The sequence below is a fragment of the Festucalex cinctus genome, chromosome 2 (genome assembly GCF_051991245.1).
Source record: "Festucalex cinctus isolate MCC-2025b chromosome 2, RoL_Fcin_1.0, whole genome shotgun sequence".
In the NCBI taxonomy this organism is placed as follows: Eukaryota; Metazoa; Chordata; class Actinopteri; order Syngnathiformes; family Syngnathidae; genus Festucalex; species Festucalex cinctus.
The window spans coordinates 15,808,533-15,825,910 of NC_135412.1; the positions used below are offsets into that span (position 1 = coordinate 15,808,533).

The following is a 17,378-nucleotide window of genomic DNA, read 5'->3' on the forward strand; positions in this document are numbered from 1 at the left end:
CCTTATATAAATAACAGAAATGCAGCTGTTTTCTTTGTTGGCTTGAGTAAAAGAAAAAAACAACTTGGGCCACACGGTGGAGAGATTCCAGGTTTGAATCTCACTTCTTGTGTAGCGTTTGCTTTTTGGGCTGTAAATTGCTAAAGAGTTTGGCCAACTTCCCAAAGTTTGAAGGTGGCATCTTGAGAAGTGAAAGCGTCTCGCTGTCATTTGTCAGGACAGCCAGACAAGTTAATTAGAAAAACATCAGCGGCGTGGGGACGGAGGTCACTTTCATCTGCAGTTTACAAAGAAGACGCCGCCGTCGGCGCCTCTTCAACACTCGGCATTCTGCTCCATGGCAACGATTCACACAAAATGCCCTGACACGTTGATGGCATGCATTTTTCACACTCTGCTTGTTGCAAATGTGGACGTCGCCTTTCAGTGCTGCCAGAAAGTCAGCCGACAGCATGCATGGGCAGCCGCAGTGAGAACAAATCCATACATGTGGGCTACAAATCTTACCCCTGAAAAAACATCATTTACTTACAATGTGCAACATTGTTGAAACCAATACAAATTCGATTGGAAGCACCACCGTAATGACAAGCACTTAACTCAAAATATATTCTAAATCATAATACACAATTGTTAAATACATGTAAAGATCTCACACTGAAACAGGACTTTTAAATGAAGTCATTTGAATATAATTCACTGGCGTCAGCAAACATGTATTGACTAACATTCCATTCTCAAAAAGTAAAAAACATTTTCAACATAGATTGGTCAATAATTTGTAATAAATAAATAACACACCCACATGAGGACTGACCAATAGTATCGATAAACATGAAAGGTAAAAGTTAGTTTTGAGTAATTAGAATAAAACAGAATAGGTAAAAAAAAAAAAAAAAATCCATTTTGAGATTTCTCCAATATTATCCTTGAGGTTGAGATTTTCATTTCCTCATTGTGACAAAACTGTAGTTATGTCATGATGGGTGGTGCGAGTGGGTGAGGGGAGATAGACTCAATGGCGGAGAAACATTACAGGAAGCCAGACAGGTAGGAGAGTAACTTTATTGACCATAAACGAGAAAAAGACAGGATGGGACATAAGAGGACTAGTTGCGAGACTTGACCAGGGGGTAAAGGGAAGCTGGTTGACATGACGGGACGGAACATGAGGACTGGTCGCTAAGACCAGACCGGACAAGGGGACGCAGGTAAGCCATGTTGGGGCAGGACGTGAGCGGACTGGTCGCCATGACTGGACTGAACGTGGGCAACTTGGCAGGACGTGGACGTGGGCGAACTTGATAAGACGAGGGCAACTTGACCAGACGTGGGCGAGGGTGAACTTGGTAGGACGTTAATCGCTCAGTTCCTTAGACCCCAATATTAGATTTGGCAGAACCATCTTTTGTTGAAATAGTTATAAATCTTTAATAAAAAAACAAACAAACACACACACACATACAAGTTTCCTCCTGTAAACATCAAGCATTAAATATATACATGTATTTAAGGCAAGTTGTAAAATGTCTGAGTTCCACGTCTATGTTTAACAAATTTAAAACACCATAAGTCATGCGGTTTCTACTAAGTACCGTCTCAAAAAATCTTAAAATTTCTATACTGTAAACGTAAGGGATCGTATGCTGAGAAAATTTTCTTGGGAGGAGCAATATGGCGGTAAAAATGCATAAAAAGTTGAGACACAATCTAATAGTATGGCGATGGAGGCTCAAGCATCAAGTTGAGTCTCCCACCATAAGGTGTAGCTCGATAAATGTTAGCTCTTCACAGGATGGCCTTGATTATTTATTTGATGACATTCTTCGAAAACAGGTGACATGAAGTTGTTTATTATCACCACATTTCCCAACAGACCTGCACCCCACACACACAGGATTGTTGCTCTTCTCTCTGACAGGCAAGCAAGCAAGCAGCATTCCTGCTCTGTTACATTATTGATAGGCCTTATTGACCCGTTTGTCTTTCCTCACTGAAGAGAATGATTTGCCTTTCCTGTTTGTCCTGGCCGAGCTGTGAGAACAATCTGGATCCTCGTTCAAATCCCAGAGAAAAAACACACCATTTTGTGCTGCTGTTCATGCTCATTCAGGGATGATTCCGTGTAGTCGACTGAGCAGGTTGAGTTGGTCGTTATTATGTCGGGGTTACAGCCGACCAAGACCCGTCCGGTGTGCGTTTAAGAGATTATTGATCGACAACCTCCTTGCATCCTTTCAAAGTCTGCTCACACGCTGCCATACTACATGTCTACATGTGCTTTTAGAAGCCGCTGCGATTGAACGACGTTCCCTTCATCTGGCGGTGCCACATTTGCTTGCTATCATGGCTCGTTCGGAAAAATTATGGCAAGCTTCCATGAGGTACAAAGTGATGCGGACGGCCGGATCTGGACGACGCTCTTGCAGACGTATCGTCGGCATGCCTGGAGAGCGTCTTGTAAAGCTTTGAGAGGACAGATGGCCATCTCTCCCTCTCTCTGCGATCCTCCACAGCTTCTGCCAACTCGAGCGCCCGGCTGGCATATGGGCCCGCATCGCAGGGCGGGGACTGGCATCTGGCCCTCAGGAGGATAGCGGGCTTCGCTGCCACCGGAAATACTCTCTATAGCACCCAAAACAACATTAGCAGGCATATTTGACTTCAGCGACGGTCTTGGCTCCGAAAAACAAACCTGGAGGTCAAGAGAGATCCAAACTAGTTTTGTAAGTGCACACACTATACTATTTTGTCATCTGAAAGGATACTCCTAGATCCAAATATCTTTTCAGAAATCGATACTGGTCAGTCCCCATGCTGGTTGTGTTCATTTTTTAAATTGAGCACTCAAAAGTGTTGAAATGGTTTGCAATCTTTGACCATCATGTTCATGTTCAACAAAAATGCCACTTTTGTTTCATGCAAAGTAGGGGTGTGAATTGCCTAGTACCTGACGATTCGATCCGTATCACGTTTCATAGGTCACGATTCGATTCGATACCGATTAATCCCGATATGAATTTACAAGTCGATTGTTGCGATTTTTTTTTACTCAAATTTAGAAAATAGCATTCAGTAAATTTATACATGTACACTGTAAGATTTGTATAAAAATTTATTATCTATTGATCTGAAACTTCAGTCTTATAACTGTGAGCCACTGTATTTAACAAACAGGTTGTAACCTTTTTCATGTTTGAACAGCATTGAAATAAAATATTAAGGCTTAATGTTCCATTAACTCATTCACTGCCAGTCATTATAGAAAATTTTTACATTTCCAATACTCACGTGATATTACATTCAATAATTATATATAAACCGAATCTACCAAATAACAGAATAGACTCCCTACTTTTTGTCCCGTCCCGTTCTTTTATAATTGACAGCAGAAAAATGTAGGTTTGCCAAAATACAGCCATTTCTCCCATGGACTCTGAAACTGTGTTTATTTCCTATAAAATGGGGCAATGATGTCATCTACCGGTGGTTGGGCATCAGTAAAGTTGTTTCCAAGTTTGATATTTACAGTGGAGCATGCTCAGATTCGCCCCCATTTAGCACCGCTCTAAAAAATACAATTGACAAGTATACTTGTCAAAGGCAGTGAATGTTAATATAACATTCTTCCATGCTTAAGGTGTGAAATTTAGACGTTTTGTTGAATATTTTTCCATCAAAAATGGATGTTAAAAAAATCGATTCGGCTGCCTATCGAATCGACTCAAGAATTGTGTGCTGCAGTATCGCGATATATTTCCGAATCGATTTTTTTTAACACCCCTAATGCAAAGTGATGCTTGTGGGAATACTGCCTGACGGCAGTGATATAATAACAATAATAACACTAATAATAAGTAGGTGATTAAAAACAAACAACCTAAAAGAAATAAGCCGATATTTTAATCCCATCGCCACGTTAACAACCAAAACAAAAGTGTACTAAAATGAGTTTGACACCGAGCAGAAAGTTAACAAATGATGTGATTGGTGGAAAACAAGGAAGTGCCAGATGAGTGTAGAACGTGAGTACCATGCAAGCAAAGAGCACAGTACAGGCCCTGTCAATTTTGATTTAATATTAGGACCACTAAAAAAACAAAACCAGCCAGTGGTTCATAGTTTGCGTAGCCCAGCTGTTGCTGGTTGGCATGAAACTGCTACTGCTGAGGTCACAGATTTCACAGAGACTAAGCTACATGGGTCCTGTTGTCATTTTTCTCTCGACTTCCTCAGCAGATTGTGTAAAATCACACACTCAGTTGAGGGATTAAGAGCCATCTGAAGGAATATCACGTGGTTTCCAATTCCATTCCATCCTCATCATCTGCACCCCTTTCTGTTGTGTATTGTTTACAAATGACTCTTCCAACAAGAGGGCAGAAATAGCAGCAAATGTGTTTGGCAGTTCTGCCCTTACCGCCCCCATGTGGCGGAAGGTGGTAGATACGCTACCATCGTTTTTTTGTTTGTTTTTTGGTTTTATGATGACTGTTGATTGTTTTATGTTTTCTTTCATTTGATGTACAGTATTATTGTTTGACTGTTACCCTTTTTATGTTGCAATGTGTTAAGGAGCTTGCAGTTGTGCTGGAGCAGTTCACAACCAATATTTATCTAACAAACTTAAACAGGGCGGCGCCTAACAATTGTTTTAGTAAATGATAGTCAATTCTTTTTCAATTTATTGCAATACAGTACTTTTTTCTTTTTTCTTTTTTAATTCCATCCCTTTACACAAAGACATTTCATATTGACTGTGCAGAAAATATAAATAAAAGTGATTCTGATTGAGTTTAGTCCTTAACATGTCAGAAAATTGTCAAAAATGTTAACTGTTTTTCAAAATAAAAGCAGATATTTGCAAATGAATTATTTAGATTTAACAAAAACACAATCAGTTGGCTTTCATGGGCAACTATAGAACATTTCAATTCAGAGCCTGAAATTCCGAAGATTTGGACAATTTCAAGTTAAACAATGTCTTTAAATGATTACTCTATCAAATTACTTAATTTGATAACTGATTGTCAATTAATTGCTCCAACACCATGTCAACAAAATACATCATGCTCACTGAGATGCAGATTATTTAAATGTATGCACATCTAGAAAGACATGCGCTCCTACCAACCAATCAAAGGGAAGAAAAATAATATTGTAGGCCAGCCAGCCATTTTGAAATCTGACTTCTCAAACAGCCTAATTACTAATATAGCAAAGACTACAACAAAGACAAAAAAAATGTATGGTCCAATTTGAGATTTTATTATTGTAAAATTAGGTCCCTAAATCAAGGGGAAAATACAATTCAACCACAAGTGCACACAAATTAAAAGGCGTGGCAACAATATTGAGCATCTGTACACAGCAGGGAAGAAAAAAAAAAATTGCCAGCAGCAGCAAAATGTGCACTGGCTCTAAGCTAACAAGTTCAAGTAAGACACGGAATGAACATGTACACTCATCAAGTTCAAAGCTCGTAAAAACGCCAGGAAATCTAACACCTGTCAAAAGATAATTTAAAAATCACATTTCACACATTTGTACAAATAATATATTGAATAACACTGATGAATGAAAAGGACTGCTAGCAATCACAACAAAACATTACGATTCAAAAGACCAACCCACACTATCACAAACACACTATTGGGTACGTGATGCTTTCTCTTGCTGTAGAAATGTTACAGTGAACAGGACCCGACCAAAGCTTTTCTCTCTCTCTCTTTTATTTCTTTAAAGGCCGATACAGTTTCCAATATTTGGCAACAGGGAGGGGAGGGGGGGTTGGGGGGATCCGGGGACTGGTTGATTATAGGGAAGTAACGATAAGGATAATATCGTGATATTAAAGCTGCCACAATATCATGTTCACGATATTTAAAAGCAACGCCTGTTAAAAAAAAAAAAAAAAAAAGTTATTGATTTGCATTTGTGCAGTTCTAGCACCCTCTGGTGGCTAGTTTTTTTTTTAAAGTGCATTTAATTCTCATTAGGGATGTTTTGGCCCTTCTATGTTTAAAATCCACGCTATTGGTCAGATGAAGGGGATTGTAATATGCCTGTGAACCGAGTCAATATGTGGAGGAACTCAATGTGTGCGTGCGTTAACAAGTGTCTCAATATTATTATTCGAGATTGTAGGGGGTTTATATGCATTGCTGTTATGTACAAAAGCACAATATTGTGTTTTTTCAAATATAAGATCGTTTTTTTTGTTTTGTTTTTTACAATATTGTGACCTTTTTTAAATATTGCCAACCTCTCCACAATACCGTAAAAATTATATTGTGAGCTTCATATCGTGATGTTTGGATATAGTTACATCCCTAGTTAATTATTTATATTTTTGTCCTATGTTTACAATAAAGCTATGAATTAGAGGCAGAAAATTTAGACTTTGTCTTTTACCATTTGTTTAATTTAAAACACAGAATTTCCAAGTGCGAAAACATGCAAAAAGCACAATCTGACAAATTTCGCTTTAGATGTAGGCAGTACATAAGCAACCTAAGGGTGACGCATAGCAAAACATTAAAAATCCCTTTCAATTTCTTCCACTTCATTATTTTCTTTCCCTTGAAATGACTTCAAAATAAACTAAAAAAAAAAAAAAACAGCTGTCTTTCTCACATGGTGAAATATGTTGACTTAAACAGTCACATTTGAAATGTATGACGTACAGAGTTGCTGGTGGTAAGAAGCAGAAGATTTTGCTATCAAAGCAGTATCACGCTCAACAGCTTGTAACGTAACAGGTAGTCCACCATTGTTGTTGTAATGTTGGCCCTCGTCTACATGGTAACTAGGACGACGACATCATCTCAAGAAAGATACGCATTGGATGGAATAGTCGGTTCCATGTAGTGGAGAAACAGCACATGGACATCATTCCACATGACACTTATAAGAATTTACTGTTCCATTTGAAATTGATTATATATCGGCATTTAAATTTGCAAAGCTCTGGCCGGTTATGATTATTCAGAAACATGCTAAAATCAGCCAATAAAATCATACGACGAATCGAGTTGGGACCTTACTATATACCTGACATGATATACCAATCAAAATCATTGTACAACACAAAGGACGACAGGTGAAGAAGCAGCTAGTACAGAAACTACACACAACATCAGTATTATGTACAACAGCAAGTCTGCAGTCCGTTGGCGCTCCAACATGTCACAGCTGGCTCAGTTACAGTTCATAAATAGTTCAATGGGATGGACGCATTTATATATAGATTAAAAAAAAAATAAAAATCCGCATGGATTGGCCACTTCAACTTGGGGGCCACTCAAAATCCATTGGGAGTGATTCGGGAATGCGTGAAGGACTGCAAACTCACTAAGTGCGTTTGAAATCTTTCTTCATTCCTTTCCTCATCACTAGAATTAGCAACAAGACAAGACTAAACAAAGACGCTTTATTGACCGGGACTAGCCTGTGTATTCATCATACAATACGATATGTTTCAATGATGAAGCATTTAAGAAAACATTTCTGTACTTATTTTTCTGCAGTACAAAATCTAACTGAATATTTAGCATTTGGCATTTTCTGCCGTTTATACATTTTTAAGAACTTAACCTAACATAACAAGATAGGCTCCAGCACCCCATTCTATGTTTGAGAAGATGCCATGTTGCTAATTCCCAGTAGTTAACGACACAATTGATATAAAAGCTTTTGCTCCACACGACCCATCTTCTCCCTGTCGCAGTCTTGTCACACAGACCGGTGCGCTTGCTGTACATGAGAACATTTCAAGGTGAGAATCATGGGCTAGTTTGTGAGACATTTCTCACTCGGATTGGGTGGCGGCTGCGGCTCATCTGGTCCGCGTGGCGTGTGATCGGCGCGTCCAATTCCGCCGGGAGCCCTCAAATCAAGGTTGGGTCGCAATACGGTCGAGGGTATTACGAGTCATCCTGTCATGCGCGAGCGTCCGGCCGGTTGAGTGTGAGCTCAGGGAGCTTCTCGGGTTCTGGTGTCGGGTGGGGCACGTCCGTTGCGTGTCGTCGAGCGTCGTGTACCGGGGGTTCGAAAAGGGTGCGGGGGTGGGACTATAGGAAAGCGCTCGGGTTTGCTCGCGGGTCCTTCTGGTTCCTGTAGCGCACTGCCAGCCAAACTCCCAAAATCTGGAGGAGAACATTCATCAAAGTGTCGGGTGGGATGGGGATATGAGGAGTGGGGGGGTCTAGATTGGTTTTGCTGGGAAAGCGTTTAAAAGCTGAAAAATGCACCTCCATATTGTTAATTGGACTTGCAAGTGTGTCAAATTGCTGGTCCCCTCATGGACAACACTCATTCAACAACAAAAAGGAGTCCAAAAATAAACAATTCCATACTATATAGCAACATTTTGGACAAAAGTAAAGTAAAAGTAAATGTTGGTATATATACACATGTGGTGCCTGCCATGAAAAGAGGAATTTGGTTGTCCTTGCCAGCCAGTTTGTGGCATCAAATTTACAAACAGGGCAACCAATTCCTGACAGCATTTGACAATGGAAAGCGAAAGCATGTTTCAGGAGAAGACGAACCCAAAATTAAGACCAATGTTGACAAAGGAAAGCAACATTCGGAGTTAAAACCGTATTTATTTACTTATTTAAATGACCATTTTCAGTTGAAAAGATGTAAGTCATCGTATGCATCATGGTAACACGCCGTACCAAATTCAAAATAAAACCGTAACACATGCTGGACATATATTATTGGTCCGGCTTTTATTTTGAATAGGGCTGTGCAATTAATTGAAATTCAATTACAATTTCAATTATTACACTTCACAATTAAAAAATCAGCATAATCTTAAAAAACAAACAAACAAAAAAAAAAAAAAGATTATAAATACAAATTTTTGAGTTGTTTCAATTTATACATGAAGCTTTTTAAATTTATTAAATAAGTACCTTAATAAATTGTTTCATCCAAAAGGAATACTGTAATTTATTTTTTAATTTGTTTTTTTACGTTTAAACATTCTCTTGTTTTGTACCAAAAAAATCGTCCTACTGCACAGTGCACTCGAACTTAAAAGTTTTTGCCAACATAAATAAATATTATTATTATAAATATATATATATTATAAAATATGTTTGGTCCAAAAGGAACTTATATAATTAGTGTTTCTATTTTTTTTAATTGGGTCTTAATATTTTTGAATCCTTAAACATTTTCTTGTTTTGTACCAAAATATAAATAATTGTTTTGAATAATCGTGATTTCAATTATTGCCAAAAATAATCTGAATTATTATTTTTTCTATAATCGAGTACCCCTAATTTTGAAGTTGGCCCTCGCAGCGTGCTGGACTTGACAGATCTTAAATCGAATACAAATGAAGAAGAAAAAAAAAGGAAAAAAAAAATCATGGAAGATTTTTTTTTTTTTTTTTTTTTTTTAAGTACATAAATCCCATACTAACACAAAGAAAGCAAAAAAAAAAAAAAGTATGAGTATCTTTTTGTGAATACCAGACCCAAACATATTTGAAAGAAAAGGAATGACCGCATATTTTAAACATGCTGGAGTTGGCGAGATATTCGGCGCCACTCACCTCAGTGAAGCTGAAGAAGAGCCCGACGCCTCCGAGGATCTTGAGAGCCTCGCTGGCGTGGTGCAGCATCATATCCCCGCAGGAGTAGCATGAATTCGGCTTTGTCTTCGCACATAACTGCAGTCCAAAATACACACAGCAAAAAAAAAAAAAAAAAAAAAAAAAAAGAACATATCAGGCCTTTGATCTGCACGCTGCGAATCAGCAAGCTGTCAGCTGAGCTCAAATGTGGCCTACTTACTCAGCTCAAACTATTGGGACAAAGTGACTAACTGAAAGCAAGGGAAAGCATGGACACGCATGTTCTTGAGCTGCTTACAACACTATGGGGTATATGCCACGGAAGAGGCGTGACGTGATTTTGCGCAACAGTTTATTTCCGGTCTGGGTTGCGAACGCAGAACCCAGTGGCACAAAGTCGGAAGCACAAGTATTTTTGACGCAGCCCGCATGTCCCAAACCGAACCGGAAACAAACTGATGTGCAAAAAAAAAAAAACAGTCCCGCCTCTTCCGTGGCATATACCCCATTCATCATCCAACGTTATCACGTTTAATTCATGCATTCAGAGGAGTCGAGGGTGACTTACGGCAGGGCAGTCATTCCAATCCTGATCAAACTGCTCTCGGTTGCCGGTGACGTTGAACAGCCCGCAGCAGTTGAGCTGACTCTCCAAGTCATTCTTGGTGTTTATTTCTAACATTCCCCACGTTGAGTTTAGAAGTCCTTCCTGTAAATGCACGTCAAGGATTCTTAGCCTTGTGACTCTTGACAATCGTACGTCCATCGAGCTTACAACAATTCATTCATAGTCTCTTCCTTTTAACATTTTCCACAACTGGGAGAACACTACTACAATTACAAATGGCAAGAACACACTAAAATGGTTTCCATTTTCAAGTTTCCAAATTAATGCAAGAATCATCACTAAACTAATAAAAGAATCCCTGTCCCTTTAAGTAATAAAGTTGACCTGAAAAGGCTACCGTGCATTTTAGCTTAATCGAGAAACGTCATCCCAAAGCCAAAATGAGATGCGAAATTGACACGCAGACGGTAAAGACGGAACTCACCTGCTGGGCGCGGTTCATCGCCAGGCAGGAACAGGACACCCCAAATTGAAAGAGGAAGACGATGAAAAGGATGACCATGTACTGGCAATCCGGTTGTTAAAGAAAGTATGCGACCACATTGAGGCTGCTTTGAATTTGGAAAGGATACGAAGAAAAGCATGACTTGGTGGTGGTGCATGGCTCCGACGAGGCCCACGATGGCGATGAGCAGGAGGAAGACGCCCACGGCGATCACGCCGCCAATGATGTGGATGCTGGACACCAGGCCGAATCCCTTCCCCCACGCCGCCACGCCGATCAGCAGCAGGCCCACCAGCTGGACGTCACATGAGAGGAGCAACTCAGCAACAAACAGCGACGACTCCCGAGGATGGGCCGCTCAGCCATTTCATCAATTAATACGGACATTTTCCATCACACATTCAACAGTTCCAGCAAAGAATCAACCACACATTTTGGAGATAAAATGTTCTGTTATGACATATCCATCTGTTTTATTGTTAAAAAATAAATTAAATAACCTCAAATGACTAACAAAAGTACGGTACAAATTCAAATATCAGAAAATGATTTTAAAGCATAAAGATCTGATTGAAAATAACATCCATTTAGTAAGAAGTATGAAGTAAATAGAATATTTGCTTTATGGCCAACTTGTTGAAACAGTGCAAAAATTCAAATATTTGACAGTTACTTGAACCTCTTAGAAAATACAGATTTATAAAATACAGCGAGTGAGTCTTCTTAGAGGATAAAGCTGTCTTGGTGTCAAACTGCAGATTTTACAGTGTGTGTATTGAGCACATATTGAGTGTTTTACAATGGATTTAATCTGTGCTTGGTTTGGTCTCTTGAGTCCCAAGTGTGAGGTCAAGCAAAACAGCGAGCAAAATTGTGGGAAAACAAGAGCAACCTTTGGCCCACATTTGCACTGACATGATTAGGTGGAAAGCTCGCACAATCCTGGAAGATTGCCCTCATCCTCTGTCCTTCCAGTTTTGAGCTTCTAAAATCTGTCCTCCTCTGGCCAAAAGTTTTATTTTTTATTGTTTATACAAATTGACATTTGCGATCCTAAATTGGGTAACCATTCCAAGCTTACAATTATTTATTATGTTTCCGAAATCATCTGCACTTTAATGGCACAAGTTTTCAACGTATAAACAGTTTTCAGCTGCAAAATGAAACTTTAAAACAAATGCATGACATTTCAGAATTAGTTAATTAAATAAGAAAAAAAAAATAACCAAGAATTTACAATGTACCAACTGCTAACTGAATAAATACACTGGTATCTTGCTTGTGGCAGTTCAATGAAGTCTGGTTGAGAAAATAACTTGCATAAAAAGTACTGTACAGTTAACTTAAAACAAACAAACAATAAATAAATTAATTAATACAGACAACACCAACGAGATCAGGTTAATTTAATAGTGGCAGTCAAAATTATGACTACCATTAAAATTCAATTAATTGTACTTCTCTATACATTACTCCATTTTTACACTATGTTTATTATAGGTTTTACGTATGTCCACATCTGGATTTTGGTGTTTTCCATTCCTATCCGCTGGCCAGATGTGGCCCTAAAGTCACTACAGTATTACATTTTCAAATGATTAAATTAAATAACACACTGAGCAGTAATAGTTCTCCAATAATGAACATGATACGAAGAATATACTGAGCTAAAAGTGGACAGGGTTGATGAAGCAATCTGTGGGTGGCAAAAAAAAAAAAAAAAAAAAAAAAAAGGCCTAATCGAAGAAGACGAAAAGGGCCTGTGGGGTGCCTTGGTCTCCTGATTTGTCACGATGACATCATCCACCAAGTGCTAATCGTTATGAGGCTATGTACAAATCAGGATCAGGACTTGTTACTATCTACTTGGAAAATATAGTTGTCAGAGGCGCGCACATACCCGTCTTGGTCTGAAAACCGGAGGCGTGCAGAAACAAAAAGGTTAAAAGTCAGAATATTAATTTTGCGTTGCGGCTAAACTGCTAGCCGGGCTATGCTAGGCTAAACTAGGCTAGGCTAGGCTAGGCTAGGCTAGGCAAGACTAGACGCTAAGCCAGTTAGCAATGAGAAAGTTAGCTCAGTAATTGATTCGCAACACTCACCATGTAGACAACGTTCAGTGAGCACAGCGCATTTTTGGAACACGTGAAGCCACCGCAAACCATCGCGACTCTCTCGGCTCGGCCGGGCGACCGACTGAACGCTAAATGGAAGAAGCAAACGACAGCTGTTTTGTTTTCGGCTGCTCTTCAGACACCAGACAAGAGGGCGTAGGTGGGGAACATGACGTAGGCCTTACGCGTGACGTCACCACGTGACCATATGCAAACTTCCTCTTCCTGTTCAGGTACGGCACGCTCTTCGTGTTTAGTGTTTCTGTTTTCAGTCAAAAGGCACGAAAGCTAATAGTAGACACACTTAATTGTTTTTCGTTGTATTAGATGTACACTTATTACAGTTTAGTACAGAATTGCCATCTGCAAGGCAAGTGTTGGAGTTTCATGGAAGGTTTAGTTTTCAAAGTTTGCTTCAAATAAGGTTTCTGGACATTGTTAGGGTTTTATATTTATGGTTTCAAATCGAAATAAACTCAGGAGAAAAATTTGCTTTACATGCTGCAACACTACAAACATTAACAAACCACAGACAACATAAACTGCAGGCGGTACGGCATACACATATAATGATAAAAATCAAGGTTTCAAGCCAGGGTAGGGATTTAAGCAACAATGAATGTTTCAACTTGGGATTTTGAAGCAAGTGTTGGGGTTTCATGGAAGATTTTAGGTTACAAAGTAAGATTTTAAGATAGAAAGTTTAAAAGTAGGATTTCAAGCTTGGGTTTCTAGTAGGGTTGCCAACTTTCTCATCCCGAAATAAGGGACAGGTGCACGGCACGGTGTCATGGTGGTGTGAGTATGATGTGTGAAATCAGTATACATTCTGATTAGATTCGAAATGCACAAAGTTTGTACATTCCCTTTAATCCTTACTGCAGGCCATTTTGTAACCTCATACAAAACCTCAAAGAAACTACAATTTGCCCCCCCCCAAAAAAAAAAAAAAACAACACAAAACAGGTGCAAAAAAACAAAATAAAACCTGTTGAGTGCTTGAGTTTGCTGTGTTAAGCGCTGATTGTGAAACTTGCCAGCAAGCTAAATTCTCGCAGTATTTGTTGATAAATAGTACGAGAATGCATCTTTTATTGCTCCCGGTGATACGTTCACAATGAAAAAGCGCCATTTTTGCAGCAACATATATTTTCTGTCATGACTGAATAAATGCATTAACTCATTCATGCATTGTCTGAACTGCCTATACTCACTACACTCTAAAAAGAGAATTGTTGAATCAATTTAAGATTACAAATTGAATTGTTGACCAACTTTAAAAAAAATAAAATAAATCTGCCGGCCGATCGATCGGTGCACCCCAACTTAATAGATACACTTTGATTTAACTTAATTCAAATCGTGTCTTACCACATGAAGCGATTTTTTTTAAGTTGGTTCAACAATTCTCTTTTTAGAGTGTAGGGTCGCGGGTGTGCTGTAGCCTATTCCAGCTGTCTTTGGGCGAGAGGCATGGTACACCCTAACTGCTCGCCAACATCAACCATTAAATTTTTTTTAATAATAATCAAAATTACAATTGAGCACCTGCCCCTTAAAATGTCACAGTATGCGACTTCCTCCCACCTCTACTCTAAGCGGTAAACAAGCGCAAATTTCCTGTCGATATTTGATGACAAAGGAAGTGACTGCTGTGATCTGTGAGAGTCACACTTTCAACCGCAGCAGCCTTGAGAGCCGTCAAACTCTGCTTGTGAAAAGGAAGTTCAGTTGAGCTCAAACCTGCAGGAAGGTTTGGCGGGCGCTGACTTTAGTGGTCTGCAGAGAGAAATCGACCTTCTTTCCTTTCTGCCGTCTCTGTCACTTGAGCCGATGCGGAGGAAAGCGGTCCGATGGGCCCAAGCGAGCATCGTTGCTTGTGTTTGCGGCACGTGTGACCATGAGCGGCAGCAGCAAATCGCCAAACTCGGCCGTGATTAAAGCGGAGGTCAAGAAGTTTGAAGCGCTCTACGGTGGCATCAACAGACTTTCCAAGCAGCTAGAACGAGTTGCTGATCCGCAGCTGCGCTCGGGCCTTAAAGTTTACCTCCGCAGTATAGAAGGTAAGCCGCTCTTGAATACACTTTTTTGTTTTCGGCGAGTAACGTGTATGTCTGTCGGGTGGCTCATTCATATGCAATGGCGAGCCGTGTATTGACCGTGTTTCAGAGGGAACCTAGTCTAAAATTTCATAGCAATACTATCACATCAGTGCAATTATAGAAACATGATTCAATACGATACAAAAATGCAACGTACACAATCTGGAGCACTTCACCGTCAGTACGTCAGCCAAAAACCTTTATTCAACAATTTTTTCCCATCATATCTGTTGAAGAGTCATAAGGTTTTGTATGCCCATGACAGCAAAGGCCGTGGAGATCTTCGGCATTTCCTCAATCTACGTCGTTAGCAGTCGGGCATCTTGTGGCGTTTATGTTTGAATAGGCGGATGGACACGGCAACTGATGGCGCCAGCAGCAGGAGAACAGTGATGAACAGCCTACTTCGTGTCTGCCTGTATGCAACCGCTCTCAAAGCCACTTCCTTTCACATAAACGGGCCTTTTCGTGCGACGCTCGTTTCCGCACAAACATTTATCGTCTCCTCTTGCTAAAATGACGCAAGGGCCTGCGAGCAAGTTGGCTATATTGGAACTTTTGTGGTGTCAAGTGATTAAAGTGGTGTCAAATTAAACCTGAAAATGTCAATAAAACATTTCAAAGAGGAACTAAATCAACTAATAATGCTATCATATGATTATAATGATTGTAGTTAAGGAAAATCGATCATTCAGTTTGTGGAAGGCATTTTCTCAATCTAGAAAAGGTTTGCTTGGATTGTCTTTGATTCATTTAGTAAAATATCAATCACTTTTAAAAACTTAAATAATTACGTCCGTCCCTCCGTCTATGCATCCGTTCATCCATCCATCTGTCCATCCATTAACTTCCGCTTATCCACCAGCCCTCATCTAGTTACTCCAAAGTCTCCTGGGTCTTGCCTGAGAACAAATATGTACTCGTCAAATTCCACCCCGTGAATACAGCTCAACCGCATAAATTTTTGTTTCTGTAAATTTCAAGGTTGACATGTTATCTCTCCTTTGAAGATCAACTCTAGCTACTTTCCATCTTCTCTGAAGTCAAACAAATCAACTTATCTTTTATTTCATCCACCATATAACCTTTCTCTTATTAGTTCCAAGGCCAGTTAGCTGCCTGGTGGGGTTTTGCTGAGCTTTGAGGTCTTTTTAAGGCCTGGCTCATGTTGAAACAATTCCCCTCTGCACGTGTGTTCGACAACATTCAAGTGAATTTTTGTATAATTAGGCTGGAGCATCGACTCTGGAGTGAGGATCAAAGCCAGCGTATCCTCTGTGGGGCCTTGATGTGTGAGTTCAGAGTTGACTGGTGCTAAAAAGAGACGCTTCTCCCTTTTGGCGGAGGGACATGGAGAGGACGACGAGACTGCTCCAGGGAGTAATATGAAGATGTTGAGATGTCTGCTAGAGTTTGCAAGCACTGTAAAACTATGTGTGGGAGAGGAGGAGTGAAGGAGAAAGGAGAGATCACCCGGCATGGCCGCTGCCTTTAGCCACTGTTCATTTAACAGCAGCCATGCTCTGGATATGTGACTCTCGTCGAATGGGTTTTACTGACAGGTTTCTGCATGTAATATTGTCGACAAGGAGGCTTACGAAATAATTTAGCAGGCTGTGGCTGCTGTTCCTTTGAACGTCACGTCTGTCCCCTTGAGCCAAAGGCAGTTGTTGGCTCTTTTGTATTCATCGCGAGTCGTTATTGGGCGGACTGCGGGAGGGAGGGCGGTAGACGCATGCAGGCAAAGCAGGTGGACGGTCTGATTGTGATTATGGGATGTGGCACATATCCTCAGATGTCACATTTTGGTGAGAGCAATTAACATAAAATTTGGTGCAGCAAGCTTCGGAGAGATGGACGTGTATATGTTGTTGGAGCAGCAGCTGCTTTGGTGGAGTAATGTTGCTAATCAATAACTAAATAGCTCTGATTTTTTTGTCTTTCTGTTGTGTATGTGATTATAATTTATTTGTAAATACAGCCAAGCACCATCACATGAATATATTAACTGACTAATTTTAATGCACGCCGACAATTCAACATCACGTCTATTTGATTCTGAGGCCTGTGATTGATAGATGAATTTACGCAACGATGGTACTGAAAGATAATAAACGCTGCTATTTTAGTGATCGGCTCCACAATTTAATGGATCTTTCCTAATCGCGTGCCACACCCGGTCAACAAAAACAAATTTTCTATTTTTTTTCCACGAACCTGCTAACGCAGACTGACACATGCATGGTTGTAAAACTGCCATACAGGCACAATCATGAACATTATCGAATCACCTAAGAATCCTTGACTGGTCACAAAAGAATGGCGAGGAAGTGCAGGTCTTCCACATCCGCTTAAGTCACACTAAAGTGACCGTAACATCCGTTGTCTATGTTCCAAAGAATTGGTGTGACTTACACACAAATATCTAAGTAATTGTGTGGTGACAGATATTATTCTGTGGCCTGGCTATTGATGTCCAATATGTTCCCATCCTCCT

The 17,378-nt window shown here is 39.9% G+C and overlaps 2 protein-coding genes across 4 annotated transcripts in view; one reads left to right on the forward strand and one right to left on the reverse strand.

Moving 5' to 3' along the window:
* Window positions 1-5,247: 5,247 nt before the first annotated feature.
* Window positions 5,248-12,960, reverse strand: tspan31 (tetraspanin 31). 2 transcript variants are annotated; one of them, XM_077513242.1, is made up of 6 exons: window positions 12,768-12,960; window positions 10,793-10,960; window positions 10,645-10,725; window positions 10,161-10,301; window positions 9,572-9,688; window positions 5,248-5,896 (listed from the first exon to the last, which is right to left on the reverse strand). In XM_077513242.1, exons 1-6 carry the CDS (start codon window positions 12,828-12,830, stop codon window positions 5,852-5,854), a joined length of 615 nt encoding a protein of 204 aa, XP_077369368.1. In that variant the 5' UTR covers window positions 12,831-12,960; the 3' UTR covers window positions 5,248-5,851. The 2 variants fall into 2 exon arrangements, with proteins under 2 accessions (XP_077369368.1, XP_077369367.1); XM_077513241.1 differs by having other exon boundaries at window positions 5,248-8,147; window positions 12,768-12,958.
* Window positions 12,961-14,529: 1,569 nt separating this feature from the next.
* agap2 (ArfGAP with GTPase domain, ankyrin repeat and PH domain 2) overlaps window positions 14,530-17,378 on the forward strand; it is a 28,078-nt gene continuing 25,229 nt past the window's right edge. For both annotated transcript variants that reach the window (XM_077513238.1, XM_077513239.1), the window contains exon 1: window positions 14,530-14,842. In XM_077513238.1, the coding sequence (XP_077369364.1) occupies window positions 14,680-14,842 (163 nt within the window). In that variant the 5' untranslated portion in view covers window positions 14,530-14,679. The remainder of the gene's footprint in view (window positions 14,843-17,378) is intronic.